The sequence below is a fragment of the Dendrobates tinctorius genome, unplaced genomic scaffold (genome assembly GCF_039654945.1).
Source record: "Dendrobates tinctorius isolate UK_male_01 unplaced genomic scaffold, ASM3965494v1 ptg000129l, whole genome shotgun sequence".
NCBI classification, from domain to species: Eukaryota; Metazoa; Chordata; class Amphibia; order Anura; family Dendrobatidae; genus Dendrobates; species Dendrobates tinctorius.
In genome coordinates, this window is record NW_027361797.1 from 30,916,307 (window position 1) to 30,933,637 (window position 17,331).

General features: G+C 48.6%; 1 protein-coding gene across 8 annotated transcripts in view; it reads left to right on the plus strand.

Moving 5' to 3' along the window:
- The window catches only part of MARF1 (meiosis regulator and mRNA stability factor 1), a 55,892-nt gene extending 38,561 nt beyond the window's left edge, over positions 1–17,331 (plus strand). For all 8 annotated transcript variants that reach the window (XM_073542919.1, XM_073542923.1, XM_073542921.1 and 5 more), the window contains 3 exons: positions 7,914–7,974; positions 8,345–8,503; positions 14,865–17,331. In XM_073542919.1, coding sequence (XP_073399020.1) covers positions 7,914–7,974; positions 8,345–8,503; positions 14,865–15,085 — 441 coding nt within the window. In that variant the 3' untranslated portion in view covers positions 15,086–17,331. The remainder of the gene's footprint in view (positions 1–7,913; positions 7,975–8,344; positions 8,504–14,864) is intronic.

Here is a 17,331-nt window from a genome sequence, read left to right on the forward strand (position 1 = left end):
TGTTCCCATTTTGGATAAAAGAACCGTAATCTACCCCCTACAGGTGGGTCTGATTTTTTAATTTCTATTTTCCCTTCGGAACGTTGGACCCCTGAACATGGTACCCTTTTGTTTCTCTTTTGCGGCCCATCTATTTGATCTTTCCGTTTGCCTCCTTCTTCCAAACGGTCGCCCCTTAAAGGTTCTCCTATAGAAAGGGATAGAAGAGTCAGGGAACGCCTTCTTCCTCTCCTTTGCTTTGGCGAGTATCTCGTCTAGGGCTTTCCCGAAGAGAAACTCACCCTCGCACGGGGTTGCACAGATCTTAGCCTTTGATTGCGCGTCCCCCTTCCAGCTCTTCATCCACAACGCCCTTCTGGCGTTGTTCACTAGAGCTGCTGATCTTGCTGCCAGCCGTAAAGTGTCTGCCGACGCATCAGCCATAAAGGCAGCTGCCCCCCTTATCAATGGGATAGTGGCCCTTAATTTTTCTCTGGACACCTTTTGCTCGATTTGTTGATCCAGCTGGTCCAACCACACGAGCGTAGATCTAGTGGTGCATGTGCTGGCTACCGCTGGCTTAAAAATACCCGTGGTAGACTCCCAAGACCTCTTCAATGATGATTCCGCCTTGCGGTCTAACGGGTCTGCCAACAAGCCTGCGTCCTCTACTGGAATAGCCGATTGTCTCGAAGTAGAGGATATAACGGCATCCACTTTTGGCACTTTGGTCCATTTTAATAGCTCCTCATCGCTAAATGGATACTTTCTTTTTGAGGCTGATGGGAGAAAACTTCTTTGGCCATTTTTTTCCCATTCCCTCTTTATTAGGGCCTTAATTGCCGGTATTACCGGGAACGCTCTCCTTTTCTTTTCCGCCAATCCCGCAAACATTATGTCTTGTGCGGTTTGGGCACCCCTTGGTTCCTCACACCCCATAGTGCTTCTCACCGACTTGACTAGGTTGCCCACACTATCCAGGGGGAAACATGACTGTCCCTCCATGTCTGATGATGACGAGGATGTTAGTGAGGAATCAGAGATTAACCCCCCCTTCTTCCTCTGACTCTGAGCTGAGGGTTAACTGCTTTTTGCGGCCAGTCTCTGAGGGAGTTTTGGCGTGGTTAATAGCCTGTATCTCCTATCTGATTATAGCTCTAATGTCCTTTGTCGACAATGCGGCCCCCTGCTTTGTCTCCCTGGTGCATTGCTTACAGAGCTTCTTAGGGTAGGAGTCAGGGAGAGGTTCAGAGCATAGCGCACATTCTTTATGCTTGGATTTATCCTTTTTCTTGGTCGGATCAGGTGGCTGAGATACCGTCCTAGGCCTTGATTCTCCTGCTTCATTCCTGCGGCCGGTGTTGCGGTCCCTGGTGGAGCTACCTCCTGCAGAATCCCCCGCTGGAGCGTGTGCTTCCATTGGGGACGACATTGCTGCATCGCCGCTCAGCTGCGCCGCTGTTTAAATCTGCTCTTTTTTTTTTTTTTCCTGTCGTCCCCCCGGAAGTTGCTCCTCCTCCCTGGGATCACCGCGCGCATGCCCCGACGCGCTCTCAGCCATCCCGCCCCGGAAGTTCAACCATTACTTCCGGGGGGTCAGGAGACTGTGCGCCGGCCGGCTACCGCGCCGCTTTGATGTGCGGCCCCCGCTCTCCATGCGGTCCCCCTCTTTATGCACCGCCACCGTTGCTGGCGCTTTCATTTTAAAAAAGACCTCCTCTTCCTTATTTTTTTTTTTTTCTTCTGCGCTCTTACCGCTCCCAGTAGCGGTGCGTCCCGGTGCCTACCGGCGCTCTCCTGGGTGAGACGGGGCGGCCATCCCCGGACCCCGTCATCACCCTTCGCTCACCAGACGAGTGGGGAGCCGTCTAGCGGAATCTCCCCCGACGCTGCCTCCGGACCGCAGCCCCTGCCGTTCCCATGGAGACTGCACAGGCGGCATGCCTGGCCCAGGTATTCTTTCCTGAAGGATATCGTGGCTCCGTTTGGAACAGGAAACCAAAACTGAGGAGGAAAGGCGGACCGCCCCCTTTTATCTTTCCTGTAGGGTTTCCTGTTCCAAATGGGGCGGATCCGATACCTCCAGTGGGTGCTGTTGTGGCGAAGGGTAAAATAGGGGTGTTTCTGTTATCACAAAGCAACATGTTAACGATCATCCCTTCCCTCTAAAATCCAAATTGCCTTCTGAGCCCAATAGTTGGCATCAGCATGCAGCATTGCTGTAGAAGGAACATCCGACTTGAGACTTTTTTGATATTGCACCATTAGGGCTGTGGTAATGGCACACACAATTTAAATCTGCATTTCTCTGTCGCTTCATTGGGGGACACGGGAACCATGGGTGTATGCTGCTACCACTAGGAGGCTAACACTATGCACATAAAAAAGTTAGTTCCTCCTCTGCAGTATACACCCCACCGATTGGCACCAAGCTAATCAGTGTTAGCTTGGTGTCAGTAGGAGGTGGACACGGGTCTCTCTGGAGACCATATCTACCTAATGTGTGTCTTTCTTTTAAAGTTCCTGGAGGGATACAGTGTTTAATGTCACTACTGTACTCACACGTAGAGACTGAGTACGGTGTGTACCGCCACCCCGTATCCTCATGTCTTCCTGGCAAGAGCAGAGTCCCTAACACAGAAGTGTGTGCAGGTGACCTGGATCCGGTCCTGCCTTCGTCCCCCTACCCACTCAGCCACCAGAGCCTGTCGGTTCGAGGAGACGTGGACGTCCTGGATGTCCGACCTTCAGAGTATTGGGAGGTACCTTCTTTCTCTCAACCCCCCCCAAGGCCGGAGGACCTTTAAGGCGGCTGGAGCCGCCGCAAAAAGATCTGGATAAAAAAAGGGATTTTTTTTTTTTTTTTTGAGGGTATGCCCTCTTTATTTCCCTCACCGTGCATACCTTTTTTCTGCGGTGTTTTGGGGACTGCGCCGCTCCAGGGGGCACGAGTTCCATGGTCCCTGGGGAGATCTGGGCTTTATGGACACCGGGGTTTCTTTTACCTGGGACCTTTTTCTGCAGTCTGATCCTGGCGCTTTGTTTGTGCCGACGGCAGGAAGCTCTACGCCGCTGTGGGGACCTTTTGGCGCCGCTACAGAGACCTCCGTGCCCGAGAGCAGGATTTCTCTCAGCAGTGCACGTTTTTTATGGCCGGGTCCCCTGCTAGACACCATCTTCCGGCTTGTGCACCCGAACGGCTCCTTCTCTCAAACTCTGCATGCCTCCCTGGTCCTGCGCTCATTTCGTCACCTCCTAGGAGCAGACGACAGGATACCGTGAGTAGCTCTGCCCTGCAGAACTGACATTTTCCTCTGCTTTTCTGTCCCCTAACCTTCTGGCATCAGTTAGTGGGTCTGCTCACCATGCCTAAGCTCAAAGAGCCTGCTTGTGCTCTTCTTGCAGTAGCAGACTATGGTACCCACTACCCAGGAGTCTTTCTGCCCCAGGCGAGTCTGAGACCCCTATCCCGGGGGTGGGCTTCCTCTGTCAGTTTGTGGTGGACCTAACCAGGGTGTCACAGACCCTGGTGTCTGTGCTAGACAGTTTGCCCCTTCCTGCTCCCGCAGTCGCCAGTAGGTCACAGGATCCTCCTTCCGGCCCTTCCAACTCCGGTCGCAAGAAACTCAGACAGGAGCACCGTTCTAGGTCCTCTTCCAACTCCTTCTCACCAGCCGGTCCTTCAAGGCGAGAGCTCTCTTCCGAATCCTCCTCTCCTGAATCAGGCAAGGCGTCTTCAGACACGCTTTCAGAAGATGAGTCGGACCTAGATTCAGAACACGCCTCCAGCATGACAGATATGGTGCAGAGCCAGATTGTAGCGGTCAGTCAGACCTTGGGCATCAAGGATGCCTCTATGGAACCCGCAGATCAGGCTGTTTCGTTCAGATGGTCAAAGCCATCTTCCAAGGTCTTTGCCCCACACAGTGAATTTGTGGACATTCTCAAGAGGGAAAGGGAGAATCCTACCAGATGCTTTCAAAGAGGGAAGCGCCTCTGCATCCTATACCCCTTCTCCCCTGAGCTCACTGCTTACTGGACGGTATCCCCTGCTGTGGATCCGCCATTCTCCAGACTGTCCACCATCACGGTCCTCCCACTTTCAAATGCAGCGTCACTCAAGGATTCCAACGATAGAATTATAGAATCTCTGGCAAAATCGGCCTTTGAAGCGGCGGCTTCTACATTGTGCCCGGCCTTTGCCTCCACCTTGGTCTCAAAGGCCATAGTCAGATGGGCCAAACAGCTTTGCAAGGGCATCATTGCGGGAGCTCCACCGAGAAGGAGCAGCTGACCTTGCAGTCCAAATTTCTTGGATGCCGCGTCCTGCTCTGCTCAGGAATCCAGCAATATGGTGGCCATCCGGAGGAACATTTGACTCAAAGCATGGCAAGCGGACCTTTCGTCAAAGTCGTCGCTTACCTGCCTCCCCTTCCAGGGAGACCGCCTGCTTGGCTCCATGTTGGACCAGATCATTAAGGAGGCAACTGGAGGCATGAGTTCCCTCCCTCCTCAGTCCAAACCTCGCAGGCCTTCTCTAAAGCGGCAGTTTCGCTCATTTCGGCCCTTTCGTGGCGACGGAGGATTTCTCCGGTCAGTGCAGGCCGCAGACTCGCCAGGTCAGGAAGAAGGCTTCCTTCAGGTCCACGCCTTCCTTGCGTCCTCATAGCTCCCACCTTAGGTCCACCAGGCCCAGACCTGGCAGATCATCCTCGGCATTACTTGGGTCCAGAGCCCAGCGTATCTCCCAAGCTAGGTGGTCGTCTCCTGTTTTTCAGGGACGTTTGGCGCGCCTCGGTGGAGGACGCATTGGTCATAGAGGTAGTATCCTCAGGATACAAGATAGAGTTCACTTTGCGTCCCCGAGATCGGTTCTAGGAATCCCGTCCCCCAAAAGATCCTGCTCTGGTTCCGGGTTTCTTTGCGTCCATCGCTTCCCTTCTCTGTTCGGGGGTTATCGTCCCCGTCCCAAAACAAGAACGTTTCACAGGTTTCCATTCAAACCTGTTGTGCCAAAGAAGAGTGGTGCGGTTCAGCCCATTCTGGATCTCAAGTTAATGAACAAAAGGGTCCGCCTGCATCATTTCAGAAGTCCCTCCGCTCAGTAATTGCTTCCATGGAGACCAGGAATTTCTGTGCTCCATAAGCATCCAGGACGCCTACCTTCACGTTCCATTTGCCCACCTCATCATAGGTTCCTGTGGTTCCGCTGTACTGCGAAACTCTTCCAGTTTGTCGCCCTGCTGTTCGGACTCGCAACCACTCCCAGGGTCTTCACAAAGATCATTGCGGAATTGATGGCCATTTTGAGTATCAGGGGCCTAGTACTTATTCCGTACCTCGACATCCTCATCAAGGCTCCATCTCTCATCCTCGACTCCCCGACTCGGCGCCTTGTCTTCCTGGGCATGTTGTTCGATACCCGACAGGTGAGGGTTTTTCTCCCCAAAGAGAAGAGGGCAATCCTCGAGCAAGGGAGTTTGTTCTCTGCAAGTCCCTCAGCTTCCTTCCTTACGCACAGCAATGAAGGTGTTGGGCAGAATGGTAGCAAACTCGGAAGCAATCCCCTTTGCACAATTCCACTCAAGACCTCTTCAGCGTGCTATCCTTACGCAGTGGGACAAGTCTGTCCTGTCGCTGGATCGTCCGCTTCATCTCCCTTTCAGAGTCAAGCAGTCTCTCAATTGGTGGCTGTCATCCATCCTCCAGGGCCGTTCCTTCCCGTCCATTGGCAGGTTGTGATGACTGATGCCAGCTTTCTGGGCTGGGGGGCGTTTTTTTTTTTTTTGTCATCTGACAGTTCAGGGACGTTTGGTCTGCGCAAGATTCTTCTCTTCGGATCAACATCCTCGAAACCAGGGCAATCCTTCTGTCCATCCCTCACTGGGAAAGGCTTCTCAGGGGTCTGCCGGTCAGAATTCAGACTGACAATGCCACAGAAGTGGCATACGTCAATCGCCAAGGAGGAACCAGGAGTCCCCTGGCGATGGCCAAGGTATCCAGGATCTTTTGCTGGGCGGAGACGACTGTTCAGCAATATCCGCAGTGCATATTCCCAGCGTGGACAACTAGGCCACCGATTTTCTCAGCCGCGAGGGTCTCGTGAAAGAGTGGTCCTTGCATCAGGAGGTCTTCCATCAGATCTGTCTTCGATGGGGAACTCCGGGCGTGGACCTCATGATGTCCCGGCTGAACAGGAAGGTTCCACGGTTCGTCTTGAGGTCCCGCGACCCTCTCGCGGTGGGCGCCGATGCTCTGGCCATTCCCTGGTCGCAAGTCACGCTTCCCTCCCTGTTTCCTCCCCTTCCCCTTCTTCCCAGGCTGTTGAAGATCAAAGCAGAAGGGGTGCTGGTCATTCTGATCGTGCCAGATTGGCCCATAAGGTCTTGGTTCGCAGGGATCGTCAATTTTCTGGTTGACGCCCCTTGGAGGCTCACAGACAGGCCAGATCTTCTGTCACAAGGACCAATCTGCCACCAGAGTTCTCGGTCACTCAATTTGATGGCTGTTGAAACCGCGGTTCTGAGAGCGTCCGGTTTCTCCTATCGGTTGATACCATGATCCAGGCTAGGAAACCGTCATCTAGGGTTTATTATTGGACCTGGAAAGCCTATTTCTGCTGGTGTGAATACAATGGCATTCCGCCAATGACTTTGCTTCCTTCCATTTTGGCTTTTCTCCAAGCAAGACTTGCTGCTGGCCTTGCCCCTAGTTCTCTAAAGAGGCAGGTATCAGCCCTCTTTATCCTCTTTCAGAAGTCCTTAGCCTCCCGTTCTCAAGTCAAAACTTTCCTTCAGGGAGTGGCGCATGCGGCTCCCCCGTACCGGAATCCCTTGGACCACTGGGACCTCAATCTTGTTCTGGAGATCGTGAGGAGTGCTCACATTAAACCTCTCAGAAGTCTCCCTGTCTGTTCTGTCCTGGAAGGTGGCGTTTCTTGTAGCTATCACTTCCATCAGATGTGTCTCAGAGTTGGCTTTCCTGTTGCCCCCCCCCCTTGGTTCTTCACCAGGATAAGGTGGTTTCCGCCTTTCCTTCCCAAAGTGGTATCCACTTTTCACTTGAATGAGGATTTTGTCCTCCCTTCCTTCTGTCCGACTCGCACTCATTCTCTGGAGCACTCATTGAACAGGGTAGACCTGGTCAGGGCAATGAGAATCTATCTGGCTTGGACCGCTACCTTTAGGAAGTCGTATCTCCTGTTCATCATTCTAGATGGTGCGCGAAGAGGCATGCCAGCCTCCAAGGCTACAATTGCTTGCTGGACCAGAACTGCAATTTTGGAAGCTTACCGGGGTAAGAACAGAGTGCCTCCCCATGGGATTAAGGCTCACTCTACCTGGGCAGTGGGCACCTCCTGGGTGGTACACCATGGGGCATCCGCCCTACAACCTTGCAAAGCGGCAACCTGGTCTTCCATCCATACTTGTGCTTCGGCGGACGCCAGCCCAGGCAGAAGGATCTCGCAGGCTGGCGTCCCCCCCCCCCCCCCCCCATGAAGGCTCCGAAAAATTTTTTACGGTAAGCAGCCAAAATCTTGTTTTCAAAGCCAAATCATGCACTTTCCCTTCCGATCCCAGATGTGTGATCACACCGTTTACGACCACATATATGGGCTTTTGCTACTTTCAGTAGAAATTGCATAACACATCGTGGGGTTCATTTTGTGCAATTCCTTATGAGAATTAAAAGTTAGAGGCTACAGTAACTTTTTTTTTTTTTCCTCTAACATGGTTTGTACAGACTCATAACGTTCCATGCTGGGCAAAATTACTAAAATAAGTTGGGTTACCCTTTCATTTGGATCACAGTGTGACCTGGTGCCAACTGAATCCTAGTTTAGTAAAAATGTGCCGTTACTGCCATAAAATCTTTAAAATGACCTAAGTTTCAAGGTGTATGGAGAAATTAATTCTGTTTTGATTTACTCTTAGGTGGTTTGGATTAAAGGACATGGACATAAAAGAATTGTGGTGCTGAAGAATGACATGAAGGGTGAGTTCTAGAATTAACATAATTTACTACAAATCGAAGTGTCACCCATATTTAGTGATATCATGTTAAGATATCACTAAATTGTGCGTCCCATAAGGATTCTATTTGTTCTTTTCTCCCCCACACCGCAACTTTGAGGCATCAATACCTTTTTTTAGCTTGTTGGTGATGCATGGTCCGATGGGCGTGGCTTAGTGGTCTTCTCACCCCCCCACCACCACCTCTTCGGCTTGCTCTTCGGGGGGAGTCAAAAGCACGAATACAATCCTTATGGAATGCACAATTTAGTGATATCTTAACATGATATCACTAAATATGGGTGGCAGATTCCCTTTAAGACAAACTGCAATTTTTAATTTTCTATTTTTAGTTTGTCATCAGACAGAAAAAGAATTGCTGTGCCTCTCCTCGCCAGTTGATCTCTTGTGTGGCCCTGTTCCTTCATGCCTTCCATCTCCTCAATTACACCCGGATCCGGTGGTTCAGCTGTCTGGAGGAGACCTCATGCTATTTGAAGAACATTACTCTGGTAAAACTGGAAACTTCTCTGGCAAGCCTAATTCTGCCAGATCTAGATATTTCTGACTTGTCAACCCCTAAATGAAAGCTAAAGAATACCTACATTTAGCATAGTCCTAAAAGACTTATTTATCGCTAGGATATCCTTTTCGTACCACATACACCCCAGGCAAAGCCTAAAGAGGGAGATTGCATGCGATTAGATACCAAGTTGGAGCTTGGTTGAGTAAGTAGCCAGTGCTAGTCATAATGGGCTATGTAGTTGACAAATGACATATGAGAGGCACTTCTTCTCCCCCTGCTTTCAGAACTTATCCACTATGAAGGGTAAAACAAAAAAGAATACTACTCCAATTCCAATTTTTTTTTTTTTTTTTTTTTTTTTTTTTTTTTAAGATCAACCGTCCTATTATACTCTATGGAGAGGTGAGGAGCAGAGTGAGAAAATGCACATTCTTCTACTTTTCATTTTAGAGCTTGATTCACATCAACACAGCTCAGTACTGCTGTAGAATTTCCTGATTGCTGCATCTGTCTGTGCTAATTAAGGATTCAATATCTGCAGTGTATAGCGGAGATCATGGTAGATATTCTCTGTCCACTAACTCAGGCCATTGCAAATTAGAGCCTGCAAAGGGGAAAACTGGTCATTCTATAAAACTTCAACCCTGTATTCTCACCAAAGAGAGTTATTTTCCCTTCACCCATGACAGCACCACCTGAGAGGGATCCGCCCCGCCAGGACAGGAACCTACTGAGACATAAGGGGCGGCACCTCTCCCCCGCTTCAGTTGGGTTCCTGTCCTGGAAGCAATCCCACTGTCGGCGGTACCTGTCATGGGTGAAGAAAAGAAGATGGACCCAGCCCCGTCCCGGCGCAGGAAGAACAGGTGTCTCACCTGCAGCGTCGGGTGCTGGATGCGCAGTCCCCGGGCCATCCGGGGTTCCGGGTTCGTGCGGGCGTCGGTGGGATCCCCGGGGTCTGCGGGAAGCCCCCACCGCGCCGCCCTTTCCTCGCGCGCACCGCATCTCGATCCCCATAGCAGGGGAGAGACGCTGGCTTCTTCCGGCCGCTGACGTCAGCGGCGCGTTGCATGCTGGGTGCGCCGGCTGACGTCAGAGAAGGGCGATGGTTTAATGGTGCCGGGTGCGACGCCGGCTTTTCTGAAGCGGTCGGCCGGCGGTCACGGGGGAGGGGAGAGACGCTCACCTGAACGGAGGCGCGGTATTTAAAAAGAGAAGGCGGCAGCAGACGGCAGTGCATCATGGAGTCAGAGCAGGAACGTTCAGCGTCCCTGCCTCCCCCTCAGCCCTCTGGCAGAAAGCATGGAAGCCATTCCAGCAGCAGTCGCCCCAGCCGCAGGTCGGGGGACTCCTCAAAATCCAAAGAGCGCTTGTCACGTGCCCCGACGCAGCCTCCGAATCCGGTACCCTTGATTTCGGGTGGTGAGTGATCTTCGTGAATGTTAGCATTATGTTAATAGGGCTTCTGTTGTATGCTTAACCCTGTAGGAAAGGCCTAGAAAAGCGGGAAGCAAGAAGAACAATAGGGATTGTGCTATATGTAAATCTCCCCTAGCAAGAGATTGGCAAAAAGATCTCTGTGCTGCGTGCATTCAGCGGACTATGGCGGAGGAAGCGCCTAGTTTCGCAGCCAATCTGATATCTGCCCTAAGGTCAGAAATGGAAGGCTCAATTAAGTCCCTATTGAAAAAAAGGGAAAAAAAACAGGAAGGATCCCCCTAATTCCCCCTCGGATTCCGCGTCAATGTCCTCTCAGGCGGAAAAATCATCCTCAGACTCCTCAGACAACGACATGGGGGGTAAATCATGTTTCCCTGTAGAAGACACAGACGCCCTCCTAAAGGCCATTAGAGCTACAATGGGCCTACAGGAAGAAAAGGCGGCTAAAACCCTAGAGGATGTTATGTTTGGGGGGCTTCAGGAGAGGAAAAAAATGAACCTTTCCAGTAAACGAGAAGCTCCAGGCACTTATTGAGAGAGTGGAAAAAGCCTGAAAAATCGGGGGCCCTTCCATCCACTTCTAAGAGACGATATTCCTTCGAGCATAAGGATGCAGAGATATGGGACAAAATCCCCAAAATAGATGCAGCAGTGTCCAGGTCCTCCAAAAGGTCTGCCCTGCTGCAGAGACCCTCTAGACAAGAAGGCGGACTCATATTTGAGGCACGCATGGGAGGCGACAGCAGGAGGACTAAAACCGGCGATAGCGGGCACTAGCACGGCACGCTCCCTCATGATCTGGCTGCAGCAGTTAGGAGAAAAGCTGGCTTCAAGGGTCCCAAGAGAGAAAATCTTATCGGAGATGTATCTTTTGCACGGGGCAGCAGCTTTTTTGGCCGATACCTCGGCGGACTCTATGCGGATGACAGCCAGGGCAGCGTCACTATCAAATGCTGCTAGACGCGCATTATGGCTTAAGGGCTGTCCGGGTGACCTTCAGTCCAAGGCCAAATTATGCTCTCTCCCCTGCGACGGTCGATTCTTATTCGGCAAGAACTTGGATGATATACTGGAGAAAGCAGGCGATAAGAAAAAAGGCTTCCCCAGATTCCCTATGGATCAGAGGAGACAGCCCTTTCAGAGGGGGAGATTCAATAGGGGGCGTCCTCCCGCTGACAGGAGAAGATGGGAGGATAAAAGAATCGGGATTTGTGTTTGGTGGAGGCACCTCCACCTCAAAGAAGTCGCCACAGTGACGCCAGTATTCCAGTGGGGGGGAGATTTGCACTCTTTTTCCAAACCTGGGAGAAGATCTCCTCCAACGCCTGGATCTTAACCATCCTAACAGAAGGCCTGAAAATTCCCTTCATTCGTCAGCCAAAATCCGTGGTCGTCATCACACCCATCAGGAAGGTGACCGAAGGGCAGGTGGCCTTAGAAACAGAGATCCTGAGCCTGATAGACAAGCGGGTACTCTCCGAGGTACCACGCCTACAAGAAGGGAAGGGGTTCTATTCACCCCTTTTTCTGATAAAAAAAAAAAAAAACCCGATCAAACATTCAGGACAATCATAAATCTCAAACGGATCAATCTATAGATAAGGAACTCGACCTTCAAGATGGAATCGGTAACTACGGCGGTGAAGCTGCTACACCAAGATTGCTTCATGGCCGTAGTCGATTTAAAGGATGCGTATTATCACATCCCTATCCACCCAGATTACCAGAAATACTTGAGGGTAGCACTTTATATTCAAGGCACACTAAGGCACTTTCAGTTCAGGGCTCTTCCGTTTGGCATATCTATAGCCCCGAGAGTTTTCACCAAGGTCATAGCGGAAGTGACTACCTTTCTCCGGATTCACGACACGGTCATAATACCATACCTGGACGATTTTCTCATAGTAAGCAGCTCAGAGGACCACTGTACAGTGCAGTTGACCCGGGTGATCAACACCTTGCAGGAATTAGGGTGGATAGTCAATTTCAAAAAATCAATATTGCAACCCCTAAAAAAACAGACCTTCCTAGGATTCGTACTAGACTCAGAAAAGAGAGAGTCTGCTCCCAGAGTCCAAAATAGAAAAGGTGCAGAATCTGGCCTTCACGGGCCAAAACCAACCACATATGACTTTAAGAAGAGCAATGTCCCTGCTAGGGACCCTAGCATCCTGTATTCCGGCGGTCAGGTGGGCTCAGTTTCACACCCGGTAACTCCAGTGGGAGATACTAACAGCACAAAGATCGCTAAGAGGGCGTTTAGAAGGAAAGCTGGAGCTTTCCTTAAAAACCAGAGACTCTCTCAATTGGTGGCTGGACAAGAGAAATCTGACCTTGGGAATACCGTGGGACAGACAGATGTCAGATATAATCTAGACAGATGCAAGCTCCTCGGGGTGGGGGGCACACCTAAGGGGCATCATAGGTCAGGGTTCCTGGATGCGTTCAGAAAGGGAAGCATCCTCCAACCTGAGAGAACTGTGGGCAGTGAGCAAGGCCCTAAGTCACTTCATTCCGCTACTCCAGGGTCGAAATGTACGCATCATGTCAGACAACAAGGTAGTAGTGGCATACAGCAACCACCAAGGAGGGACAAGATCACACTCCTTAATGGAAGCGGCGACAGACATTCTGAGCAGAGCAGAACACCTACACTCCTTGACAGCCTTACATATAAAAGGGGCAGAAAACAGAGGCAGACTTCTTGAGTCGCAATACACTGAAGCAGGGGGGAATGGGCGCTAAACCGGTCCATTTTTCAAAAAAATAACTCAGCTTTGGGGGAAACCGGTGATAGACCTCTTTGCCAACAAACACAACAGGCAAACAGAAAGGTTCTGCTCTCTAAACCCGAGAGAAAAACCATGGGCAGTGGACTCGTTGCACATCCAGTGGAACTTCAGGCTAGCTTATGCGTTCCCCCCCCCCCCCCCCCCCCCCCAGTGGCTCTGATCCCAACAGTGTTTCTGATTTTTCTGACAAATCAGGCCAGGGTGATTCTAATAGCTCCATTTTGGCCAAAAAGGCCCTGGTTTGCTCTGCTACGAAGGATGCCCCTCTCCGATCCATGGGTTCTGCCAGAAATCCTGGACCTACTAGCTCAAGGTCCAATATTCCACGCTCAGGTCAAAGGATTCCATCTGACGGCGTGGAATTTGAAAGGTCGCTTTTAACGGATAGAGGGTTCTCCCCCGGGTTGGTGGCCACCCTGCTAAAGAGTAGGAAACCAGTGACGACTAACATCTACGGCAGAACATGGAGCAAGTTCCTCCAGTTCTTAGGTAGGCCGTTAGGAAAAGATCCCCGATTAATGCCATCCTGGAGTTCTTACAATCGGGGTTGCAGATGGGGTCAGCAGTGAACACACTTTTAAAGTTCAGGTGCCTGCACTAGGGGCGCTCTACAACTGCAAATTGGCATCAAATAGATGGGTAGCCAGATTTATTAAATCCTGCCATAGAGCTAGGCCTATCCCAATACCCCCGGATAGCCCCCTGGGATTTAAACCTAGTGCTAGAAGCCCTTACAAAAGATCCGCATGAGCCATTACATCAGCTACCCCTAAAGTTTCTGACCCTAAAAACAATCCTGTTAGTGGCCCTCACGTCAGCCCGCAGGATAAGCGATTTACAGGCTCTCTCAGTAAATCCACCTTATACGCAAGTCTTTCAGGATAGGGTAGTGTTAAGAACAGTCCCCGCTTATCTGCCCAAAGTAGCATCAGATTTCCATCGGGGCCAGGAAATTGTCCTTCCATCTTTTTGCGAGAACCCAAAAAATCTGGGGGAGGAAAAGTTCCATAATCTGGATGTTAAGAGACCTCTCGTAGAATAGATATCTATGACTAGCCAGTGGAGGAGGTCCCAGTCCCTATTCGTAGCTTTTCAGGGTGCCAGGAAAGGCTATGGGGTTTCAAAAGGGACTATTGCTAGATGGATTAGGGAGGCCATTAGTGTAGCTTACACAGCTAGTGGTATCCCGATTCCTGACGGCATCAAGGCTCATTCCACCAGAGCCGTGGCGACCTCCTGGGCCGAAAAAGCAGAGGGAGGTATCGATTGAACTGATTTGTAAGGCCGCTACCTGGGCCTCACCTTCAACCTTCTTTAAGCACTATAGGTTGAATCTATCCTCTGCTGACTTAACCTTCGGTAGAAGGGTGCTGCAAGCGGTGGTCCCTCCCTAAGGTGTTTCGAATCTCCAAAAATCTCTCAGGTGGTGCTGTCATGGGTGAAGGGAAAACCACCATGGTTACTTACCGGTAGCCGGTTTTTCCAGAACCCATGACAGCACCTGTATATCCCCCCCCCTTTTCACCATATGGGTGTGCACAATTAGTAGGGTGTTTTTTGAGTGTTGTGTTGTGTTGGATTAAACATGTAACTAACCGGGAAGTCCTCTCAGTGCTCTGTAACCCAACTGAAGCGGGGGAGAGGTGCCGCCCCTTATGTCTCAGTAGGTTCCTGTCCTGGCGGGGCGCATCCCTCTCAGGTGGTGCTGTCATGGGTTCCGGAAAAACCGGCTACCGATAAGTAACCATGGTGGTTTCCCATGTACACCCAGGACAGTTTATTCTGGAAAGTTAAGAAGCATTTATGTGACTAGTTGGTTAATGGGACGCAAAAAGTGGCATAGTGAGCCAAATGTGGCTGCCGAGCCACAGGTTGTGTACTGCTGTTGTAAATGGATGCTTTGCACAGATATTGAGTTTCCATAGTAAATGAGTAACTTGATGGGCTAGATGTAGTGGAATTCACAACATGTAAGAGCTAGACTATGCACATACACCACTATGATCTGTAGTAGATTTTATCTAGATATGGCATTTCAGGGTTTTTTTTTTTTCGTTTTTTTTTACACCGCTATACACTGCATTTCTTGCACTTATTGATATGTTTTACTTATAGGTTTTGTGATCGAGGACTCCCAGAGCACACAATCTAACCACTCGTTGTTGGGGGAAAATGCACCTTCTAACTGTACAGAAGATCCTGCCGAGCCCTCTGCTGCTGACCCAACGGAGTCCAAGCTTTCAAAGGAAATATTGGAAAGCCCCATCAAGAAACCGAGTAGAAACCGTGTCAGACTAGCTGCAAACTTTTCATTTGCACCTGTCACAAAACTGTAAGGTTTAATCATTTTATTTTTTTTCTTTCCATGTCTGCACTAGGACACACAGGGTTCATTCTCTTAAGTAATCTTTTTACCAAGCAGCGAACCCCATGTGAAGTACCGTAACTTTTTGGTCCTATCCCTTTATATTATGCTACTTCAAAAGCTCTTATTTTTAAGCATTACTGGTATGATTTTTTTTTTTTTTTTCTTTTGAGACCTTGTTGGACAGGTTTCATTATATGAATGGCAGAAAAAAAAATTGTTTGGAAAATTTAAGATAAATTCACTTTTTTATTTTGTCGAAGCCTCATCCAGATTAGAAGCCCAAATCTTTAGTGTGACTTTGTATAGTAGACTGTTTACATCCATTTCTTCAAGCAGTATTATACTTAAGGCATGGTCAGTCAGCTCAGTGTTGGGTACAGTTTTATCTTTTTACGACAAGCCTCCATCTTCTAGATCCTTTGTGAAGACCATCTTGCCCTTTCCCACCTCTTTATTGGCACTCTTAAGAACAGAAGAACTTGAGGGTGTAGAATTGATTATATTCATGCAGTAAACTTTAGGTTTTCTACATAATTCGGGTATTTCAGGTGACTTGTGAGGACTGCACAAAAGTATTTTGGAACATTTCAGAAATAATTATACAATGTACTAAAATAAAAAAAAAAAAAATTTTTTTTTTTTTTTCTTCCCCGTTTTGCACCGAATTGTCCAACCATACGACCCAAGCTGCCTTTATTTCGTGTGATCCATACATGAGTTTCCAAAAAAAATCAGATGTGTTTTAGTTGTTTTGCATTGAGTGGGGGAATACGTTATCTTGACCATGTCTTTGGAAGGATGTAAAAGTTTTTTTTGCACTTATAGGTTTCTGATTTCTCTATACATTACTATGCATCAAATGCATAAATAGATGAAGGCGCAATCGCAAGTATAGCCCACTCAAGTTCAGTAGGTGTTGTCGTTTCCACTGAAACAGAAGGGTTGCTCGCAAGTGGAAAAGTCAAGATTTTTCTCCATGAACCTTGATTTGGCTTACATTTCGTTTTAAGACTTGGCGGATGAGGGGGAAGTGATGGTTTGACAGAAGGGCATATTTGTCTTTTTAATTGTCTGTCTAGATGTTTTTATCAAAATGAATTGGGTTCTTGGAAACCTGGGAGTAGAAGAAATCACTGGATGGCTTTTTGAGAAAAGCCGCACTTTCAGGAAAGCCGGTGGACTTTGTTTGACCGCATGGTGTCAGAAGGCCTCAGACTCCTTCTAGGCTAACTTGGCTCTTACAATGGCTTGTATTTGCCGGGTGAGAGATGGTTCCTTGTAGAACCTTCAACTAAAGGTTCTACTCTTGTGGTGTTTGGGTTCTTTGCAATACGCTTGAAAAGACAAGGGTGGGTCCATAGCCATCTAAATTAAAGTACTTTTATGTCATGGCTATTAAGTTGTTTTACCTTCTAGATTTTGCACAAGAATCTTTTAATTGTGGCCACTTCCAACTGAAAGTTGTAGCTACTATGTAGGTATAAGAATTGTGTGTATGTCGGGGTTTTTTTTTTTTTTGTTTTTTTTTCTCTCCTGCACTTCTAAGCTTGAGTCCTTGCCAAAGGCAATTCCTCTAATAGTGGTGGCGGGTTCAGATATGAAGTCCAGAATAAGTTTGTTTTTTTTTTTTAAAGGCTGCTTTTAAATAAAGTAATAAAGTTCTGGTTGTATAACCATTCAGTGTAACCTTGCGCGTAAATTGTGATTTTTCATAAGGCGGACAGAAGACAATGTTGTGAGTTACGTTACTGTTTCATAGCATGTAACTACAAGTCACCTGAAACACTCTAGAAATATAATGTAATTCTACAGCATAGAGGTTATTCTATTTGTGATAGCTGCTATGTATTTTAATTTCCCTCCAAGAACTCTTTACATTTCACCATCTCCTTTAGAAAAATGAAATTAACTTTAATATGGATGGTAACATGCATCCTTCAAAATGGACAAAGTCTAGTATTTTTAGTCAAAGCATTCATTAAAGGGCTGATTTAAATGATTAAATACTTTATTTTGAAGAATAAAAATTTTCATTTGTAACTGAAATAAAGGGTAACCACTTTGTGAAGGCTGTTGAAGCTGTCTGGGCTTAAAATTATCCTGGTGTTTTTTTTTTGTTTTTTTTTCAAATTTAGTCTCAATACGTTAATTTTTTTTTTTCTTGTGTGTGTTTTGGGACCAAATTCTTGTGTGTCAATAAACTATTTGCAAGCA